The 23,321-nt window shown below is 46.4% G+C and overlaps 1 protein-coding gene across 1 annotated transcript; it reads left to right on the plus strand.

Moving 5' to 3' along the window:
- Nucleotides 1-1,890: 1,890 nt before the first annotated feature.
- XIRP1 (xin actin binding repeat containing 1) lies at nucleotides 1,891-22,887 on the plus strand. Its single transcript, XM_031607833.2, has 4 exons — nucleotides 1,891-2,033; nucleotides 11,266-11,426; nucleotides 12,870-12,923; nucleotides 14,681-22,887. Exon 4 carries the CDS (start codon nucleotides 14,681-14,683, stop codon nucleotides 22,373-22,375), a length of 7,695 nt encoding a protein of 2,564 aa, XP_031463693.2. The 5' UTR covers nucleotides 1,891-2,033; nucleotides 11,266-11,426; nucleotides 12,870-12,923; the 3' UTR covers nucleotides 22,376-22,887.
- The last annotated feature ends 434 nt before the right edge of the window (nucleotides 22,888-23,321 follow it).

Raw genomic sequence — 23,321 nt, forward strand, 5'->3', positions numbered from 1 at the left:
CTTTTACATCCCTCCACCCACACAAAATAAATAAGCCTTGCTCTTCCATGCACTCTGTCCCTTGCCTGCTGCTGTATTTGCTGACACCTCTGCCACACGCTTCGTGCTACTGGCTGTGCATGGCAGACCCAGCTGTCTCCAGGCTTACAGCCTAGCTGGTGATCAAGGACCTGTCTGTTACCTTCCTGACAATGTCCCCTGTTTTCTGGATTAATTACTTGGGTCTCCACCTCTCCAACTGCTCAGCATTACCTCCCTCACCTGCTATGTGGTTTCCTACTCAGAATGCAGCAGTAACAAGTGTGGCTGTAGTTTTTTGCCTCCTCCCCCCCACCCCTGGAAATAGTCAAATTTCATACTAATTGAGTTCTTTTCTCTGATCCTCATTTATTAAAGGAAGCTGCAAAGAAAATGGATGCTATTTTAGAGAGAAGTGTGGTGTTCACGGAGATGAGGCTTAACAGAGACAGCAGAGGACTGGTAATTTCCAGCTTTGCTGTAAGTTTAGGGTTTGGGATATGGTAGGGAGGACCAGGGTCCATACAGGAGCCTCTGTGAAAGCCACTGGTCAAATGGAGCTGGATGTGATGTGTTCTGGTGTGATATAATGTGATGTGATGGTGGTGGGCAAATCTCTTCCCGTATCTACCTGCAGCCTGGCTGCCATATATAGCATTCTGCCCATGTACCTGTAAACACACATTGGAAGCAAAGGGGCAAGAGCCCCTCCAAACACTCCTGTAAACTTCCTGTAAGTTGTTGAGAGGGAGGGAACTCAAATTGGAAAATTGGTACTGGAGATCTGCTTGACACATCAAAGCAAAGTACATGGAGTCCACTGGGGACCAAGATCGTGCACTACCAACTCAGCACAGCACTACTGAGATCATAGAATCATAGGATCATTAGTGTTGGATCCAATCATCTACCCATCACCACCATACTGTTAAACCATGTCACTCAATGCAACATCTACCCTTCATGTGATGTTCATGTGGCTAAGGAATGGGAGCATCACTCTGCTATATGCAGTACAACAAGCACACTACAGAGAGGCAGAAAGAGCTTAGAGAAGTATCCCCACCCTCTGTTCATGTTGAAACTTGGGAAAGCTAAGCCTGTTTCAATGCAGGCAGTTAAAACTGTATGATATTTACCCCTACAGTGCCTGGCTGAGCACAGTTTCACCTCTGTGCAGCTCTCTGCCCCATCAGTGTAGTCCCATGTGGTCTGGCATTGGGTGTGTGGGGCATGTGCATGGCCTGGGAGCACTGCTCTGGGGAACCTGTTCCTCTGGGCCAAACAAACCATGGGACCTCAGGCACTCCTCAGACATCTTGCTTTCTTGACTCTTTGCCAACTTCATAGCCCTCATTTGGACCCCCAAACGCTGCCCAGAGCAGCTCCTAGCAAGGAAGGATCTGGGAGAAGGGAGCGTGTCATCCTCCTTTGCATACATGTTTCCTCTAATTTCCCTTTTCCTAAAATCTTTTCTTTCTCAACACTAGAATATTTGAGCCAAGGAAGAAATGAGGAACTAGAAAATGCAATACCTGTTGCCTTCTCTTAAAGTTCTGGCGGTGGCCCAAAGCAAAGGGGGTCAGGCAGTACAGATCACAGCCTGAGGACATGGCACTGAATCAGGGAAATGCCTTTTCCCTGTGGCACTGCAGTTTGGAAGCATCCCTTGTCCCGTACTGAATTACACCAGGGGTATTTTGAATGAACAAGTTCTGAAAATAAGCCAGTCCCCCAGACTTCCCCACCTCCCCACCTCATGATTGACTCAGCCGGGTGGAAGAGCAGCTTCACCTCCCCTAAAAATAAACCAAGTGGTTCATCCTCTCAACATAGCCCAGTGCTCAGTGATAAAATCAGCTGCCAGAGACCACTGGGAGGCAGTGAATAGGACCGAGGTGTGGGGACTGGAGCAGGGCTCCTCTGGGATTCTGTAAGAGTTGCCTGGCAGTGAGTTTCACAGAGGTTTTCCACTGGGACTGTCTGCAGCTTGAAACAGCTACTGGGACCTTCCTGTAAGTAATTCTGGGGTCGATTTGAGAAGGGTGAGGTGTTGCATGAATACAAAGCTTGGGTTGATGATGAAAATGTAGGGCAAATGATGATGCTCAGGACCTTGTGCTGTGGGGGGAGGGCAGCAGATTTTGTTGGCCCACAGCTCGGTAAATCCCACCATCTGCACCACTAACGGTGGCTTCATTTTGGTTCTGCATTGCTGTCTTGGGTGCTTGGGTATCTTTGATATGGAAGCAGAGTGTTGTACATGCTTTTCCCTTTTCCCTAAACATGGAAGTTCCTAGTTTTGAGGCTTAAACTCATGCGTCTACTTGCTACTCTCCACTCTCAGCGTCTACAGCCTGCCCCCAAAATGCTGTGAGGTACTGGGACTCCATCAGCACAAGAGAGGATACATACAGGATTCTGATCAACCCGTTAGGCACTGTAGGGTTGGTTAGAACATATTCCAGGTCAGAATCGTGTTCATTACTAGTTGCAATAGAGTAGACAGCAAATGTGGACCTCAGAGGAAAATGAGCTTCACTTCAGCTTACATCCCTGGGGAACAGGAGGTAGAGAAGGATTTGTTCAGGAGGAAATTTCTCTCCCTCTCTCTTCTGCTCTCAGCTCCAGGGAGCATTGAGGAATGTGTTTGTGACCCTGGGCCAAACAAAGGGCTTCAGGAGGGGGTCTGATGGATTAAGAGCATAAATACAGCCATACCATGCTTATTTGCTCTCAGGCATGGAAAATGACTCCTGCACTTCTTCGTAAGATAGAACTTGTGTGTCTACCCCCAAGTCTCATAGTTGGTAATTCGTTTGCTAGAGCTATTCAGCCATTGAATGTCTGTGTGGTAGCCGGAAGGAAAAGACTTCACATCCATGTTTCAGTGCTCAGTCATTGTGTGAAGGGCCTGATCCCCACAGCTTGAGTTAAATGCGGTGTTGTTGTACACGTGCTTTTGGCTATGGTTAGTATTTCCTTCTGGGGTACACTTTCTGCTGATCGCTGCCAGAACAGAAATTCCATAGCTTCCTCTACTTCCTTCCAACTCTTCAGTTTTCACCCAAATTCTTCACTGGAAAATATTCAAAGTAGCTTCAGGACTTTACTAGAAAGAAAAAAAGGGTTGGAGTAAGAGAGATAGGGTTGTGTCTTGGATACAGACATCACTTGATGGGAAGAGACAAAATATGAGAACCTGTATTCTTGTCCAGGCAAAGAACTAGGTAATCCCACTCATGGCAATAAAGGAATCCAGCATGGGTGGAAAAATGTAGAAATTTCCATGAAGGCTGTGTTCAGTCTTTGAATAGATGCAGTATTTTACAGGATACACAAGCCTCTTTTCTGGGGTAAATCAGACAAAGATGCCCCAACTCTACTGCTGGGGAGATTGGAAATCCTTCTTTACCACCAGCAAAAACCCCAGGTCTGGGTCCAAACACAGCAGCAGGAAGCTTTGTATTCAGTACCCTACAACCTGATCTTTTACTCTTTTGAAGCCAAGCCTCTCCTCCCCCTACTTTCACTGGCAGCTTGCCTCATTCAGAAGCAAATGGAAATGCTAGGGAAGCTCAATATCAAGAAGTGAGTTAGGATATTCTCTTTGGAGGATACTGGTGGAGATTTTTTTTTATTATTTCTCTTATTTTTTTTTTGCCGTGACAGTTTCTTCCAAAACTGTATTCAGATTTCTTGGCTGTCAGTGATGAAGAGTTGACAGCAGCTCAGAAACTCCACGACAAGAATAGAATGCAGAGATAGGCTCATGCTGCACAGCATCCCTGCAATGCTCCCACATCAACTCCATGGCATGGCCAAAAAAACACTTATGGATGCATGCCACAGCCCCAGTCCCAGAAGGGAGGTGTGGGCAGTGATGCTTATGGCAGACATTCCCAAGGTATCGCTTTGTAGTGGCTGGAAAGGGCTTCCCTTAAAAGGGCTGGAATTTGCGGCATGCCAAGAAGCCCTCTCCCCAGGCGTGGGTTATTTTGGTGGGTAGCTCTGCTTTGCTTTCCATAGGGGATGCTTGTTGGGGAGGAAGCCACTGTCGCACGTTGTCATCCTGCATGGAAGTCTGCAGGGAAAGAGATGTGCTTCATGGGATGTAAAGCATGGCAGAGGGGTTAGGGCTGGAAGTAGTCCTGGTGTGGATAGGATGGGTGAACACTAAGAGGGGAACAGAAGAAGCTCTTCTTTTATAGCAAGTGGTGGTGGTTATCACCACCTCATAGAATCTTAGAACCATTAAGGTTGGAAAAGATCTCTAAGATTAAATTGTCCAACCATCAACCCATAGCATCTTAGAATCATTAAGGTTAGGAAAGATTGCTAAAAACATTGAGTCCAACCGTCAACCCATAGAATAATAGAATCATTAAGGCTGGAAAAGACCACTAAGATCATCTCATCCATCCATCACCCCGTGCCTGTGACCACTCTAGACCCATGTCACACCTACTCTATTCTTGAACACCTACAGTGACGGTGATTCTGCCACCTCCCTGGGCAGCCCATGCCAATACCTGACCAAACACCCCAAAAGAGTGGGGGAGCTGAGCGGGGTGAGGTTTAAGGCAAGGAACAACGAGCTCCCAGCAGCTGGCCCACTGGGCAAGGCCGTGTCCCCAGGCAGCAATACAACCCGCAGCTGTCTCTGGGCGAAGCTTCTTGGAGTCTTTCAGTGCCAGGAATAGTGTCCTGTACATTCCTGGATTTTTTGCAAGGGCCAGAAATAGCCTCGAGCTGCCTCTGGCAGACACTCAGCTCTGCCTGAAGCTAAATTTTCCTGGGAGCTGTTTAGATTACCTGAGGGTTGTGAAGTGCTTCTTGAAAAGGGAAGTCCAGCTGACATAGAAGAGCCACAAATGTCTTAGAAGTGTCTAAAATCAGGGACCTTTGATGCAGTAGTTGTTTTTTCTTCCCACCTCCCACATGCAATCACAGATTTATACACATGTACCATATGCATTGTTTGGTTATAACTTAGTAAATTATTCCTAAAGTAAGAAATACTCTTTTGAATCTTATTTTCTCTTCAGCAAAGCTATTCTTTAGTTACATCTGCTCTAGTTAAAAGAAAGAATGGATTATAGTTTTTGATGGGTTTGTTTAGCTTAGAGAAGAGAAGGCTCCAGGGAGACCTCACTGTGGCCTTCCAATACTTGAAGGGAGTGTATAAACAGGAGGGGGAACAGCTGTTTGTGAGGGTGGATAGTGATAGGACAAGGGGGAATGGTTTTGAACTGAGACAGGGGAGGTTTAGGTTAGATATCAGGAGGAAGTTTTTCACCCAGAGGGTGGTGATGCACTGGAACAGGTTGCCCAAGGAGGCTGTGGATGCCCCATCCCTGCAGGCATTCAAGGCCAGGCTGGATGTGGCTCTGGGCAGCCTGGTCTGCTGGTTGGTGACCCTGCACATAGCAGGGGGTTGGAACTGGATGAGCATTGTGGTCCTTTTCAACCCAGGCCATTCTATGATTCTTTGTGCATTAGTCATTGTATTTATTAACTATGCCGGACATGCCCCCCACCTCCAAATCAGGGATCTGTTTCACTATATGCTGTACCCACTTATTTTAAAGGAAAAAGTCAACCTGTGGAAGTTTGGAATCAGGAAAAAAAGTGTTATGAATTCATACAATTTTTGTTAGTTATCTAAATAAGATCAGTGATGTTCTTACCTCTGGTGAGCAAGGGAAAATTTCACTTCTAAAAGTCAATTGCTAGCACACGCAGTTATAATATAAACAGGTGACCTGGACGAAAACAACCAAAAATCAGATGACTTTAACAAAAAAAAACATTTACAATTACTGCTCTTTCACATAATGAGCCAATTCATAGTAAAACAAAAAGGCTTGAATTTGGAATCCTCGCCGTCCTTTGTAGAACTGAAAATGAGAGAAAACACTGTGGTTTGCAAACAGAGCAAAGCGTGATCTGGGAGCCGGGAGCACCCATGAGGGTAAACAGAATGCTTCAGAGCATCACCAGTCCTCGTTTTTTCTGGAGGCTGCCTAAAATCCCATTAATGCTGCCCACTGCAGCTCTGTCTCATGATTTTTCACCTTTCTTTCAGAAAAAGACACACATGGCATTTTGGCACCTACTAAAGCCTCATAGCACGTTATAAATCCAATGAGAAATGGCAATAAGTGCCCTTCCTTCCCCTAACCCTTGGCATCCCAACATCCCCACAGCACCTGAAGCTACTCACCCATTGACAGCCTCAAGTTGGGGCAGGAAGGCCACTCTGCTCCCTTTGGTGTGCATCTTCTCCAGCTCAGCATTCCCAGGACCAGGGCCACGAATTCACGGGCTGGGTGCAGAGATATAAACCCATCTCTGCTGACTGAGCACCACCAATGGGCTGCTGGGCTCCTGGATTAAGCAGCAGCACTGGTTTCTCAGACAGCTTTTATGGGTGCTCATCCAGCTGTGCAAATTACCTCACCGGGATTTAAGAGGTTCTTTTGTCACAGAATAGATTCTCTGAGAGGCAAAGATGGGAAGAGAGTGTGGTGGGTGTGATTTGGCACTTGCAGTTCCCACATGTAGGGATAGAGGTGCTTAGGAATGGGGTTCTCTCCTGCAGGAATGGGCTTCCAGATCCTGGAGAGGATAGGGAGCTGCTGAGGTCTCACCAATATGAGCACATCCAGCACACAGAGGACCTCTTGGTAATGGCCATCCAGCTGAGGGGTCCTTAGCAGCAAATGTCATAACCAGCAGACAGTCCATCCCAGGGAACGAGGAAGACTGTCCCAAATTTGCAGTCAACTCAGAGTGCCGCAAACCCAAGAGCATTTCCATGTTGGTTCACCTCCATTCTCCTGGAAAATGGAATCCCTACTACAGTGCGAGGAACCATTGTTTTCCTGCCCTGCTTTCACAGCTCTCAGAAGCTCTGGGACATGGGTCTCTTCGCTGCCACTAACCTCTAAGAGTTGGATTTTGGGTCCTGCACCATGGGCTGCACTGCATCTCATGGTGACCAGGTAGAGGCATGGCAGGGGCATGCAGACCGTATCATGTCCCATGGCATACAGCATGCCAAGTCCGTAGAGCATAACTAACACAAAGCTAGTTGGCAGAGGAGCAACGAGGATGGGCAAGCAAACAAGGAGCCAGGACTGTGTCACAACTTGTACCACCAGCCTTTCCCTCTGCCTCCAGCTCCTGCAAGCTCCCTGCAAGCCGAGCTGAGCTCAGGTCCCATTACACAACCCCATGGGATGTCAGGAGTGGGCCTGCATGGGGTGCACCCGCCTACACAAAGGGCTTTGCTTAGCAGCTGTGTTTGCTCAGGACGGCTGATTTTGGGAGCAAAGCCGATGACATGTGGTTGGCCAGGCAGCCCAGGGGATCAGTGCTGAGTTTGCAGCTTCCTTTTTTAATAGGTGACTCAGGCACTCAGTAGCTCACTGGGGTTGGAGGTGGGAGCCAGGCTACGGAGAGTGCCAGCTGTGGCAGACACCAACAGGTGGGTAGCATGCTTTTTTCTATAGGATAAAGCAATTCAAACGAAAAGCAGAGTGAGCAGAGCTGCTGTGTTAACAGACAGATGGGGTTTTCTCAGGGGAAGGAGGGATGAAGCACTTTGTTAGGAGTTTGTTTTCCATTTGCTGGGAGTTGGCTGTCAGATTTAACAGAGACATTTTGAAACAAAGAGAGGTGCAGTATTATCTTCTTCAGGAGACAGAGCTGTTGGTGACTTATGGGTAATAGCCAAAGAGGAAGTGATTGAATATTTGGATTAATTTGTGAATCTTTTCCCCCATTCTCTTTCCTTTCCCTTTCTTCCTCTTGCGTCTAGGAAGGTCAGGGAGAAAAAGTGGAGATGAGGAATGGTTTTTCCCCATTGCGGGGCTGAATATCTCTGAAAACCAGTCTGTTGCCAGGAGGGTCAGGCTCTTCCTCCACACCTTTAGCTGCGGGGAGCTCTTTTTCTCCCCAGAAACCACCTCCATCCCTCCCTGCTCACCCTTGGGCACAGCTGATGGACTGGAGGGAATACTCAAGGTGCCAACAGAGCCCTTTTGTCCAACAGAACAGAAACATGGAGCCCAACACGGTTCTCATACTGGGTCTCCATGCTCTCAGTCTCCCACACAACAATTCAGACAGTGTCACCCTTACCCTGTTTTCACAACACCCTTTAGCATCCTTTGCTGGGAAACTCTTGAGACAACAGCCTGGCTCTCTTGTTAGTGAGATTAAGTGTTGTTCTTCCTCTGCTATCTATAATTAGTACTTTGGAGGGTGGCAGCAGCCTGTTTCATCGGGCAGAGCCTTCTGAAGCGGCGCAGCTAATTATATCCATCATTAAAACAGAAGTCCTGTGGCTTTTCATCCATCTGAGCCAAAGGATGAAGGAAGAAGCAGATCTGAAGCAGTTTTCCATTGTGTAGTCAGAGAGCTGCATCCAGCTCCATCACCTGCTCTTGGCTGGAGGGCACATTGCTGTGCTTTGTGCAGCATCCCCCCTCCTCCCTCCCATGGGCCAACACAAATAACATCAGTCACCATAACCATCACAGACCAGCTTGCAGAACATTACCAGCCCAGATCTAGGATATGGAGAAGCTTTTGCAAAGTTTTCAGCACTAAAGTGGTTAAATATAGGGTCCCAGCCTTGCTGTGAAGAGCTCCCAGCTCTTACAGGGAGCCTTTAGGAGCTTTTTCACTTTGACCATGGCTTTGCTGAGGGCTTATGCTCATTTCCCTAGTTTTGCAGTGAGGCTGCAAAACTATGCTTGGTTTTCTTTCTGCTTTGAAGCTAGGAAGGCTGTCTCTTGCAGCTCGTCCCATTGCTCTTACTGAGAAGTTTCACCAAACCTCATCACCTTGCAAGGAAGAAAGCTTCTGATTTCCCAGTGGATTGGATCCCTTTTACCTCTTCGGTAGGAAATTCAGAACTGTAGGAGAAAACAGATTCTCTGGCATGATTTTTCAAAGACCTATTCATGGCAGCTAACTGCCCCATCCCTGGGGACACTCAAGGTCAGTTTGGATGAGGCTCTGAACACCCTGATCTAGCTGTAGGCATCCCTGTTAATTGCAAGGGAGTTGCAGCTCAAAGGTGCCTTCCAACTCAAATGATTCTATGATTCTAATCTCTAATCCAGCACACGTTTCAGTGCTATTCTCATAGGGAATGGCCATGGCAAGGAAAGACCATGAAATCCCGGGTACCTTTGCTTGCTATTGCTTCATTTTTGTTTTTCACAGAGGGAAATGTGTGCCTCAAATCTCCTAGTGAAGGGGGAAGTCTTCTACAGCAGGTAGAAAGGCAAGTGTTAGAGGTATCAGCACCAGCTCCTCTAAAAGTGGGTGTCACAGTAATGCCTCTCCTCCCCTTTTCCAGAGTGCTCAACATCTTGAAAAGTCAGAGACCCAGTTAAATTCTTGACCAGAGTGAAGAAGAACTGACATAATCAGAGACTAATTCATTTTGCAGCCTCGCTGCCTATCTGAAGATGTACCAGACTGGGACCAGCTGTGCCACTGTCTCCACTGGCTATAGCTGAATAATTCATTTTGATTCACAGTCTGACCCACCGACAGTAGAAATCAGGGAAAGAAGTCCCATATTGACACTGTGACTTAGTTAGAAAGAAAAAAAATATATTAAGGAAATCTCTTCTGTTTCCTCTCCTTGTGCCGCCGTGCCCTTTTGGCAGAACTGAGCACCAACATCTGCACTGCTTCCAGCTGCTTCCACATGGATCCAGCCTCAGCTTTGCATCAAAATGCCTTGGCATCTGCAGGAGCAGCTGGAAGCAAGGACAGAAGAGACACCTGCAGGTGTCTGAGCATCTCAGTGGAGTCCTTCTGCTCTTATCTCAGTGTTTGTTCAGTGCTAAGGACTGATGTGTCTGACCCATAGGAATTAGTGTCTCTTTTGAAGCACCAGCTCCCAGGATCCTGTTAGTGCACGATGTTACGTGTTGTGACCTCAAAATGAAGGCAAAGCAAATGTCCTTCAGTATTTCAGAGAAAAGCTGGAAAATCTGAATTCAAAACCCAGAAAACAAAGAAAGGAGTCCTTAAGTCGGTTATTTACAAAATCTCATGATTTTAGGGACTGAGATTTGAGGGCAAAGAATGCCAGAATTGCTACAGTGTTTTCAATGTGCACATATTAACAAGTACATCAGCCTTTCCCTGGCTGTGCAAAAGTTGGATTTGTGGAGAGAGAGCCCATTGTTCAAACAGAAAGCATTGCAAATACCACACTAAATCCAAACGCATCAGTGCAAGCCTGCAAATAAAGGGAGAACCTTCTGGTGTTTTTGCAGTAGTAACAGAGAAATGGCAGCCCCTACTAACCCAGAGGACTGAGGTGCAGCATATACGTACAGGGGGGAAATTCCTGCTGTTTAGGGGATAAAGGCCATGGGAGGGAGTGCACTGGGTGAGCTTGGGCTGAGTATCATCCAAGTGTGTGTGAGCACAGCAGCAAGTGGTCCCCCTTGCATACCTCTCAGGTTGTCTGCCTGATAGATCACCTCTTCTCAAAATAGTCAATTCCTCCATGAACCAGATAGAGACATCCCCAGCTGGAGTCATCTCCATGGCAGGCATCTGAACAAAAGTAGGGGGAATGCCAGATATCTTGGATATGTCAGGAATGTCATGCTGGGCTCTAGTGGGGCTCTATGGGGGCTAGCTCAGATCATCACCACTCTAAAATAAGAGCTCGTTCCATGCTACGGCCATGGGCAAATCTTGTAATCTCATCATCTCTTGGTTTCCTGAAAGGAGAAGGGGTGAAGATGAATGGGTACAGCTGCCTGCAAGGCATGCTGCTGGGAGAGTGAAGTGGTCAAGGAGAAAAGAAGTAGAAGTTGATTCAAGTTTAACACCTGTAGTTTCTTCACATCCTTCACATCACTTCTGTCTTGGTGATGGCCTTGGCTGGGGATGCAGGGATGGGTGCAGGATGTGTGCCAGGGGAGCTCCACGGTAGGACAGTAGCACCAGGTGTGTGCCTGCTGGGTTGCTCTCAAGTCTCACCAACCATTTCAGTCATGAGAGGAGTGCAGATGTCCACATTTTCTCCCTAAACCAAAAACAGTATGATGTTAAATTCGGGGAGAGGGACAGTCACCTTGCTGGGGACTCCAGAAAGAAGGGGTGTGCAGAAAGCAGGACCCACTTAGAAATGTCCTGCCTCTCACCATGCCATCACCAGTGCTTCACACAGCTCACTATGCCTACCTGTCTCTGTTTCAGATGAGAGGACGCGGTCATTTTTAGACATATCAGACAGCACTAGGCGCTTACTTCACCACCGACAAGGGAGGTCCTCTTCTCTGTCTGTGAAGGAGCTGTCAGCTCATTATCTCTCCCAGGCAGCTGCTGCTGCTGCTTCTCAAGGCAGCACCACATCACCGGTAAGAACCACGGCATCCAAACAGTGTCCCATCCCTTCCAGAGGCTGTGGGAGGGTGAGGGAATACACGCCTGGGTTCACAGTGCTGCAGGAACACAGCATTTCTTTTCCAAGAATGACTATAACATGGAATATGCCATCTAAATGTCATATTAATGTACCATATAAAAATACCACATTATCATCCTGATATTAATTGCATTGCTGATATGCACGTGATATTCATGTTGCACATACACACGTTATATCCAATAGCTCCTGCTTACAGTGTATTCATGAATAAGATATCTAATATCTGCATGTATAAGCACAATTACATCCATTAGGAAATATTCAGCACGCAGCAACATGTACATCCCTCTTTTATACCCATTCTAACATACATAAGTGGATCCCAGATTCACTTTATATAGTAGAAAAAGGAAACATCAGCAGGGGATGCAATGACCTGCCTAATAACAGGATCATAGGATAATTCATGCTGTACGTGTTATGAGGCACTAAGCTATATTTTTCTCTCCTGCCTGGCTCTGTTGGTCATTCAGGGGTGATAGGAGATCCATTTTCTCTCCTGGACTTGTGCAGGTTCATTCATAACTCCTTTCCACTCCCAGCCATCTGCAGGGTCCTTGACTGGAATTGTAGTCTCTTCAACAAGTATAAGAGCTCTGAACTGGAAGAGCCCAGACTGAAGCACTCCCCTCTGAAAATAATTAAGTATAGACCATCAGTGGGGAATTACAGCTGCAATGAAGCAGGTTCAGACTTCTTTTAAAGGCTGTTCCATGACCTGCACTCATATTGGACCGGGTTTGCGCAAGAACCACGCGTCCTGTCCAGCAGCAAGATGTGATGGGCCATACAGGGTGATAAGAAATATTTCTTCACCAGAATCTGCACTAATTAAAATTTTCTAAGAAATCTGCATTGCCGTGAAGTGTTCAGGAAAGAGAAAGAAAAGTCTGAGAAAAATAATCACAGAATCACACACAACCAGAGAATCCGTAGGGGTTGGGAGGGACCTCCGGAGGTCTTCTAGTCCAACCTTCCAGTAATAATTTCAAAAAAAATTTTTCAATGAATTTTGATTTGTAATGCCATTGCAATGTAAATTGGTTTTGTCTTAAAAATCTTGGCGTACCAACAGAACTATAAGGCAAATCAAGCTTTGGAGAAATCAGTGCTTGTTTTGGTTTTTTGCCCCTGACTCTGAACAAATGTGTTTGGGTTTCTTTTGTTGACTGAGGCTTTTGGAAAAATGTCTGTTCAACCTGGGGTAAGATTGATTTTTCCCAGCTGAGAGCTGTCAACGAACCAAAAAAACCCACAAAAACAAAATGCCATTGGTTTCCAGTTCTCTGTAGTAGGCACACACATATAAATATCCAGTTGTCGTATGTGTCTGCCTATGCAGTTTGATGTCATTTCTCCCTATCTTTTCCAGAGAACTGTGAAGGACAGCTCCACTCAATCTCTCAACAGCCAGAAAACAAGCAAGGTAAGAAATGTTAGAGATAAGCACCCTTATCTAACCAAATATTTGCGGATAGTGGTGGAGTGCAATTGACATACCCACGCCAGGCAGTGAGGAGTGCTTCCACACTGAATATAGCTACCAGCTGCTCAGCCCTTCCCCATGTTTAGAAGATTATAGATTAAAAAAAGAAAAAAAAAAAAAAAACAGCAAAAAAAGCACCTTTGATGATTCAAAGTACATTGGCTTGTACAGTTAATTTGCGTTTTACATTTGCTGCTGGTTTTGGTGTTCTGGTTTGTTTGGGTTTGTTTGATTTGGGGTCTTTTTGTTTGTTTGTTTGTTTTCGGTTGTTGTTTTTTTTTTCTTTTCTTTTTTTACTAATGTTCAGCACTTATTTTTAGCGAGAACAATCTGTGTGTTAACAGAGCAAAATAACATTGCGCGCCATTGCTTTGAGCAACAACTAATAATATTCCAGGCATAACTCTACAGACGTAACTCCAAAGGCATGCCAAGGATCAGCAGATCTGTTTACTGAAAGGAAAGCCACCAGGATTATGGTTCTTTTTAGATAATGATTATAGGCTTCAAATACCTTCCCTTTGGAAAAACGCCAATCCAGTGCAGTCCACAGGTACTCAGTTCGGCTGTTCTGTGCTCAAAATTCCCAAGATAAGGAGAAAAATGCTGAAAGTGAGGCTCAATGGCAGTCAGAACAACTGTCATGACTGCACCTTCTCTTTTCTGCTGTACCTACGTTGCTGAGAAATCCAGCTGAATTCAGTTTGAGTGAGTCTAAATGTAAATTGGGACAGTTCATAGGCACAGGGGCCAGAACTCACAAAGAATCACCCCCAGAAGGAAGGCTCGTAAGAATGTGAGCTAAAAGCCATTGCACTGTGATGTGATGTAGCAGTGATATACTGGCTTCTGGCTCTGTAGCAAGTGAATTGCTCATTTTTACAGAACGGCCTAAATGTGAGCGGGTTTGAGGGCACAGGAGTTAGCCTCACTCCTCTACAAGTCTGAAATTAAAAAAAGTTTTATTTTAAATCTCTCACTGTGGAACTGTACACCTACTCCTATGCAAGTGATGATGTGGGGTACATGTGTGAGTCCAACGGGGAATCAAACATCCTTTCCAAAGTCCACAGTCCTGTTCCATGGGCAGCCCATGGCAGTACCAAAAACCCATCATGCTAGCTGCCTACCCAAAAATGGGATGTCCTCACCAGCTCACTCTCACACTTTTATTTGGTTCTCTCTCACCGTTTTTACTCTCAAGGTCTCCTCATAAATACCTCATTGACTTTCTCCTGGAGTATAACCTTTGTTTGCAACTCTTTTCAAGTTCCCTCACTGCCCCACACTTGGAATTAGGAGGCAGAAATTAACTCTTATCTTGCTACTTGATGATAAGCCTTCTTTATGTCATTCTTGTGGTCTGTCTCTCTTGCTGACAGTCCAAATCAGGCCTCCCTGTTACGCTGTAGCTGGATTGACACCTGAGACTGTAGACTAACCACCGCACATGCCTGGATAAGAGGCCTTGCTTTAGAGCACGTTGCTGTGGAACCAGAGCTAACACCAAGTCTGGAGTGTGTGCAGTGATATGATGCTTTGGAGTGCTGTGTGCTACTGAACTAAAGGTATGGAGCTCAGTAGGTGCATGGAGTTCCCTTGTTGGGCTGTCTTTTCTTTTGGCATTCACACTACTAACAGCCAATGGGCTGGGATGTTAAGAGATGATTCTGACCTTCAAAACTGTTTCCCTAAAGATGGCAGAGACACAGAAATCATCTAAAGTTGCCATCAAGAAAATGGAAGATGACTTACCTCCCCCTCCCATCCCTGGCTCAGTCCAAGTCATCGCTCCGGGGAGCCAGGATCCCAACCCACTCCCTGTGCCTCCTCCTAAGCAAGCTTTCTCCAAGTTCTACCAGCAGCGACAAGTAAACGAGCTAAAGAGGCTCTACAGACACATGCATCCTGAGCTCAGGAAGAACTTGGAAGAAGCTGTGACTGAGGACCTGGCAGAAATGCTTAATACTGAAGATCCCAATGCACAGGGATCTGTGAACCTGGATAAAGTTCTTCCCGGAGAGGTTCAGTCCATGCGCTGGATCTTTGAGAACTGGGCACTTGACTCTATTGGGGACCATCAAGGCACAAAGAAGATGATGGAAGACGAGATAATTCCTGGTGGGGATGTGAAAAGTACATCTCTGAGGTTTGAAAACCAGTCAGTCAACGGGGACTATCTGTCAACAGCAGCAAAGTTATCAGAGACAGACCTTGCCAGAGGGGATGTGCATACTGCCCGGTGGCTCTTTGAAACCCAGCCTTTGGACTCATTAAACAAACTGTACTCAGATGAAACTGAAGTGCAAGAGGCAGTTCTCAAGGAGCCGGTCCAGGGAGGTGATGTGAAAGGTGCCAAAGAACTCTTTGAAGCCCAGTCCTTGGATGCTATAGGACGCTGCTGCTCCGTGGAGGAGAAGAGCATCCTGCAGCTCAAGTCAGAAATCCAGGAGCTAAAAGGTGATGTCAAGAAGACTATCAGGCTCTTCCAAACAGAGCCCCTCTGTGCAATTAGGGACAAAACGGGAAACATCCATGAAATCAAGTCTGTTTGCCGAGAAGAAATTCAGAGCAATGCAGTCAGAACAGCCCGCTGGCTGTTTGAGACTCAGCCATTGGATACCATCAACAAGGACACTTCTAAAGTACAAATAATCCGTGGGATCTCATTGGAAGAAATAGCAAGGCCAGATGTCAGTGGAGCAAGGTGGATATTTGAAACTCAGCCTCTGGATGCCATCAGAGAGATAACTGTTGAAGAACAGGATTTCAAAGCTTCAACAGATTTTGTTACAGGGGCAGATGTCAGTAAACAGCGATTACTCTTTGAGACCCAGGCCCTTGATTCTTTGAAAGGAGAAGCTTCAGAGAGTGTTGCAGCCAAAGAACAAGTCATTGGAGGTGATGTGAAATCTACACTCTGGCTATTCGAAACTCAACCGATGGAAACCCTGAAAGACAATTTTGAGGTGGGTCATTTGAAAAAAGTAGAGCTTTCAGCAGAGGAGAAGGGAGATGTGAAACAACGAAAACACGTGTTTGAGACCTGTCCCCTTGGCAGTATCTCTAAGGCATTCGAGGAAGAAGTTTCAGCTGCCAGCACAGAAGAAGTGGTTAAAGGGGATGTGAAATCTTTCAAGACCCTATTTGAGACTCTCCCCCTAGATAGCATCAAGGAGGTTGATGCTGAGCCCGTCACCAAGGAAGAAGAGAAGATTCCACCTGGCAATGTCAAAGCTAATCAAATCCTATTTGAAACTACGCCCCTCTATGCCATCAAGGATAGCTTTGGCAATTTTCACGAAGTCACATCTGTAAGCAGAGAACAAGTCATTAGTGGTGACGTCAAGAAGTACAAATGGATGTTTGAAACCAGGCCACTGGACCAGTTTGATGAAAGCACCAAGAAAGTGGATATAATACGGGGGATCACAAAACAGGAGGTGGTGGCTGGTGATGTCAGAACAGCCAAGTGGCTCTTTGAAACTCAACCTATGGATGTCATTCATCACAAAGCCACGCAAGGTGAGGAATACCCCTCAGTGAAGCGGGAAATCTCCCAGCGGGGGGATGTGAAGACATGTAGGTGGCTTTTTGAGACCCAGCCCATGCACACCCTGTATGAGAAGGCTGAAAAGAAGCAAGAAGAGGATGTCAGTGTGCCCCAAGCTGATGTGAAATCATACACGTGGATGTTTGAGACTCAACCCCTGGACTCCCTGAAAGGTCAAGAGGAGCAGTATTTGAGAGTCAGTAAAGCATACAGTCAGGATGAATTACAGGGAGTTGATGTCAAAACTGTCCGGCATCTATTTGAGACTGAACCTTTGGGCAGCAGTGCTTTCAGTGAAGCTGACCAAAAGAAAACCCTGCGATACTCTAGCCGTGTGGAGATACAGTCTGGGGAAGTGTCCAGAGTGAAGGAATTCTTCGAGGCTAAGCCCTTAGATACAACAACAAAACCAACAGCGGTCATCAAGGACGATGGGACGATTGAAGCTGGATCAGTGCACAAATTCACTTGGCTCTTTGAGAATTACCCCATGGACACCCTGAAGGACAGCTCTGAAGGCATCCAGGAAATCCCTCCAGAGAAGGATATTAAGGGTGGAGATGTTGGAGGCAAAAGGTTCATATTTGAGACCTACTCCCTTGACCAAATCCATGACAAAGTAGATGAGACGGAGCTCCATAAGATCCAGAAAGATACCATGAGCAAAGCAAACGTCAAGTCCTGCACAATGCTCTTTGAAAGCCAACCCTTATATGCTATCCAGGACAAAGAGGGGGGGTATCATGAGGTCACTTCAGTGCAGAAAGAAGAAATCATGAAAGGCGATGTGAAAGGTGCACGGTGGTTGTTTGAAACTAAGCCCCTGGATCAGATCAAAAAGGAAGAAGAAGTGTTTGTGATTAGGGCTGTCACCCAAGAGGACATCAAGAAAGGAGATGTCCAGGCTGCCCGGTGGAGGTTTGAAACAGAGCCTCTTGACTCTTTCCCTGGAGGAAAGATTTCTGTGCCCAGAACAGTAGATGATGTGCAGAAGGGAGATGTTCAGACCAACAAGCAGCTCTTTGAGTCCCAGCAAGTGGGCCAGAAGAAGTATGTAAGGATGGTCAGTGTCAGTGATGTTCAGCGGGGTGATGTGAGGACATCTACCTGGCTTTTTGAAAACCAGCCTGTGGACTCCCTTTATGGGGATGCAGACAGAAGCTCATCTATCAATACAGTGCAGAGAGAGGACAGCCAGAAAGGAGATGTCAAACGCTGCACCTGGTTGTTTGAAACCCAGCCCATGGACACTCTTAAGGACCCAGAGGTGACAGTCAGTACTGAGACCCAAGAACCAATCCCTCGTGCAGATGTGAAAAGCACAACATGGCTCTTTGAGAGCACGCCCTTGGATAAATTCAGTGCTTCTGAATGCAGCAGGGAAACAGAACTGAAAGAAAGAACTATGAGGGAGACTTTGGAGACACTCTGTACTTGCCAGGCTATTCAGCACGATGGGATCCTCATTGAAGCCAATGATATGGAGAGTGTAAAGATGGTGAAGTACCAGCTTAGTAGCCCAGGTGCTCCAGAAATCCTGAAAGAAGAGATTGTGAGAGGCCATTTACAAGGGATCATGCTGCAGCTCCTGCACAGAACCAACATGGAACCACAGAGTGTGCTGGTGGAGGAGGACAGAGAAGGCAAGATCAAAGTAAGCTCATTGCAGCTTCTGGACCAGAGTGAAGCTATTAAAGGCAAAGAGGACTTGAGTGGAAATGTAGCTAAGGCTCTCCAGGGCCTCCTTAGTCAAGATGCTTCCATCAAAAAGGGGATGGTCATACAAGAGACAAAGTCAGAATCAGTGAAGATGACCCTCTACTCCCTCCTGTTCCATTCTGTCCAGCAAAAAGTTGTCAAGGGGGATGTAAAGTCAACGATAGGGAACCTGATGGCTTCTTCTCAGGAGCAGAAGGCTACAGTAACTGTTAAGCGTGAGGACAACGAGAAGGGGAACGTCCAGCTTTTTGCGAGCTGCATTGAGAAGGGAGATCTGGACTATCTGAAGAACCTTCAGCAGGAGTCAGAGATACAGTCCCTCATCTCTGCCCAAGCAGAGCAAGGGACAGCTGAAAGTGCCCTGAGGGTTTTGCAGGGGACCAATACACATGTGTTAGCAAACAAAGAACAAGTAGAGAAAGTAATGGCAGAGGCAAAGACAGGGGCTCTGGAGGGAGCAAAAAAGGTATTTGCATGTGAAAGCACAGGCAAGGAGGGTTCATTAGAGAGAGAGGTTGTGCGTGCAGTGGGTGTGACAGGCACCACTGTGCAAAGTCTTGGGAAGCCCCAGAACCTGCCCACGGGGATGGAAAAGGAAGAAATCATGTCAGGGGGCCTTAAAGTAACTACAAAGTCAATTCAAAGGGTTGCAGATGTCAGCAAGAATACAGAGAAAGAAGAGTCCACCTCTGCACGTCTGAAGGAACACAAAGCCACGATGCAAGGCATAGCCCAGACCAAAGTGACAGCTGAGAGGAGTGAAGTGGTTGGAGAACAGCGGAGTTTGGTGACCGAGCAAGCCAGCCAGAAGCAGTCAGAAGAGAAGGCCCTTGGGAATGATCTTCAGGCTGCAATGCAAAGCCTGAGGCTAGCAACAGCAGAAGCGAGAAACATTCAACACCACGTTCAAAGCAAGCTACAAAGGAACAGGGAGGAAGTCCACACGGCCTGCAGACAGCAGGTAGCTAGTAAGCAGGAGACAAAGACCCTTCAGTCAACCGTACATCAACAAGAGTCTGCATCTACCATGCGGGAGAACACCAGCACAGCCATCAGGACCACCACCACTAGAGTCCAGGAGGCATCCCAGACCCACACAAGTGTGTCTCAGAAGAGTATAGCATCACATAAAAAGGTCAGTGCTTCAGAGGAAGTACAGGGAGGACAACTATTGAGCCAGGAAAACCAAGTTGTGCCTAGTAGAGATGTTAGCATTAAGGATGGCCTTTATACTGCCACACCTGTGAAAACCTATTTAAACCCTTTCGTTGAGTCTGATTACAAAGAGCAATCAGTGCAAGAAGAAAGAGATGTTGTTGTCAGAGGGGATGTACAGACAGCTATCAGAGCACTGCAAAGTGCCGCCACAGAACAGCGCCTGGTAGAAAAGGAGGACGTTGTCCGTGGTAATTTAAAAGCCACACTTCAGTCACTGGAAAAGTCTAACGTTAATGTCTCCAAAGGGGATTTTAAAGCTGCTATGATATACAGAAATGCAGGGCAGTCCTATTCTGTGTGTAAAAAGAAAAGTGAGACTCAAGTCAATAATAACCAGACAGCTGTAGTGGCTTCAGGGTCACAAGCTGATAATGACTTTCCTCCTCCTCCCCCAGTTGCTGTGATGAAAGCAGAACATTATCCACCTTCAACCAAAGCAACAAGAGAAGGTGCCCTTCCATTATTAACCAGCAAAGATGAAGCCCCAGGATGTTTTTCACCACTCCAGACCCCTCTTCCTTCCCTCCCTTCTCTGTCCTGCAAACCCAGCGACCAGAATTCTGCAGAGAAGCCTAAGATTCCTCCAAAACCAGAAATTACTGCCCCACTGAGAAAAAAACCTGTCCCCCCACCAAAACCCGAGCACCTCTTACATGAGGCATATTCTGCTTCTACAAATAACAGCACAAACAGATCAACCAAATCTATCCCTCCACCCGTGCCTCCAAAACCTCCAGGCTTGAGGGAGATCAGCAAGCCAAAGCCTCCCCCTGCAGAGCTGAAGTTCAGTTGCACAGAAGTATGTGAACAATCAGACCACAGGGAGAGTCAAGAAAAATGCTGCACTTTGGAGTCATCCGTGGACAAATCTATCACAGTTCAGGGCCCTGAGAGAAAGCTGCCTAAATATCCTATCAAAACCCCTCTTCAGATGGCAGAGGAAAGGTACAAGGCAAGCAAAGGAAGACAAGGCAAGTTTGAACTGGACACAGCTAAGCCTTCAAAGCCAGTGAAAAATAGAGAGGTTGGTTCTGAAGCCAAGCAAGGAATGTTGAATGGGAAAGCAGCAGCTCCAATAAGCTGCTCCCATGAAGTAGTTCAGAGGCATTCTGAGATGTGCCAGCAAGAGGAGAGATTCTCTTCAGTATCATATCCAGCCTGTCCTGGTAGAGCACAGACACCTAAAATGCCAGGACAGACTGAGCCAAGCACCTCCTCTGTGGACCATGTCACTCCTCCAAAGAGAGGAGATGACATTGCAAAAAATGCCTCAACCAAGGTGGAAAGGGAATGTGTGTATAATGCTTATTCATCATGGGAAAGTCAGAGAGTCATGCAGCAAGTGAATGAAAGGAAACAAACAAGTCATTCAGTGTCCTTCCATCAGCAGCCAAAGAACGCTTCCAAGGAGGAGCAACAGGGAAATAGTGAGCAACCAAAATGTCCTGATGTGGAGGCAGAGGCACCTGCTCAGGAGAAGCCAGCAGTTATTATGAGAGAAAAATCCAAGAGAGAAACAGAAGATGAACGTCGGAAGAGGCTGTCGGTACACAAAGAGGAGATAATGAAAGGCAATGTCAAGGAGGCTATGGAGATCTTTGAAAATCTCAGGAGACAAGAGGAGCTGCAAGAGATCTTGACTAGGGTGAAGGAGTTTGAAGAGGAAACAAGCAAAGTGGATGTGAAATCGCTGAGGAGCCTTTTTGAGAAGATCCCTGATTGGGTGGTTCGTCAGAAGGCCCTCCAGGCCAAACAACAAGATGGGGCTGAGGCACAGGCCAAGGATGACACTGACAGTGTCTCCTCAGTAGAGATGGTTTTTGGGGACCTGGAGCGAGCAAGTGCTGAGATTATCCACCTGAAGGAGCAGACACTTGCCCGACTCTTAGACATTGAGGAGGCTATCAAGAAAGCTCTTTATTCTGTCTCTAGTCTCAAGTCTGAGTCAGACATCGCTGGGCTCTCTGGTCTGTTCAAAGAATCTCTGGGGAGCACCCAGAGCTCTACAAGCAGCAGCAATATCCGCAAAATCAGTATTGTCTCAAGCAAAGCCAGGCAGGAGGAAACCATGGTGGAGACAGGGGAGGCAGCATCTGCAGAAAGTGCAAAGGTGGCAGAAAAGGCTGAGGTAACCAAGTCAGAGCTGGAGGTCCCCCGTCAAGTTCATCCTCGTGTCAGTTCTCCCTCCTCACCTTCCTACATCACCATTGAGTCTGCTGCCAGGAAACCAGCAGAATCACCCAGGACAGCACATTCTCCACGAGACATCCCTTCCCCAGATCGTCCGGACACTCCAGGAAAGAAGGATGCTTTAGCTCAGGAGAGTTCTAACTCCACTAACCATCCATCAGCTGGATCACCTGGGCACGACTCGTCTCCCTTTGAGAAGAGACCGGAGCCCACCCAAACAAATGCTGGGGAGAGCTCAGTGAAACAGCACACCCCTGCTAACACCAACAATCAGGTCAATGAGAAAGAGAAGTGTCCTCCAGATGCCTCCAAAGGGAGCTGCCAGTGTGGGGTGAAAGGAGGCTTTCCAGGCTATTGCTCCCTGAGCACCCCCAGCCCACAGAACCCACGGAGGCAGAAAAGCATCTTGGAGCTGAAGACAGGGCCCGATGGGTCCAAGCTCTATGGAGCCACCCGGACTGTCACAGAGCAGTATGAGGAAATGGACCAGTTTGGAAATAAAATCATCACTTCATCTACCACAGTCACCAAGCAATCTGAGACACAAACATCCTCCACGTGTGGTGTGGCCTTGCATCCCCAGTATGAAGTATCTGCATCACCCGTGTTTCCAAGTTACCTGAAGAGCCCAAGTGAAAACATCCACAATGGCATTTTCCAGGAGACAGGAGTGGTCTTTGTCACCTTTGGTAACTCCAGGCTAAATAAATAGGAGATCCTGAAGAGCAAGAGAGAACTATATAAAAAAGAAAAAGACAGTCTGCAATAAAAAAAAATTCTCCTTGGTTTATCTACATTATACACAGGGAATCATCTTCACCCTAAAGACTTCTCAGGGTCTTTGTCTTGGTGTTCTTGTACAGACAGGACAAATGCAGTCTGCCTCAACAACAGCCCTCACCTGAACAACCCAGCAGACTTGCTGCTGCACCACAACCCAGAGCCTTGACACTGCCAGAAGCACAAGGGAAACATCCATCCATGGGCATCTTGGGCAGTTCCTTCCCCAGCAGTATGATTTGGGGCATGGGAGGGGCTACATTAGGCTTCTCTGAACTAATTGACAAGAAAAGATAGATAGAATCAGTTCAAGAAGAGATCAATCTGGTCGTTGGCAAACAAACACTTGGTATTATCTTCTGCATTTAATTTCAGTACAGAGTTGCCAGGAAGGGCATCATAAACACACAAATATGTATAAGTACACATATTGACATTGATGGGTGGGTTGGATGGGTTTTTTCTTAGACAATAAATTAAAAAATTCAAATGGCTGACACTGTTATTGGTGGGGGAGGAATTTAGCAGAGTACGTTTCCTAGAACTACTTGATGCTATTGAAAATTGTTGCATCAAACCCCACAGCTATTATCAGTGCTGTTTCTCCAAAGAAAGATTCAAAGAAAGATGCTCCAGGTGAGAAAGAATGGTTGTTGCTTTCCTTTATTTTCAGAATTGTTATTTATTATTCGATATATACAAAAAAAAAAAAAAAAACTTATTTTAGATTTTCCATGCTTTCATACCTGTTTACTGTTTAAGTTCTTTTTGCAACCTTGTAAAGCAATTTTCTTTTTATTATGACTTTGTTTTGTACATTCACAACTCATGATTTTAGATTTTTTTCGTGGCTTTTTTTTTTTTTTTTTTTTTTTAAC

Source organism: Phasianus colchicus, chromosome 6 (genome assembly GCF_987193195.1).
Source record: "Phasianus colchicus chromosome 6, bPhaCol1.hap1.1, whole genome shotgun sequence".
Lineage (NCBI taxonomy): Eukaryota > Metazoa > Chordata > Aves > Galliformes > Phasianidae > Phasianus > Phasianus colchicus.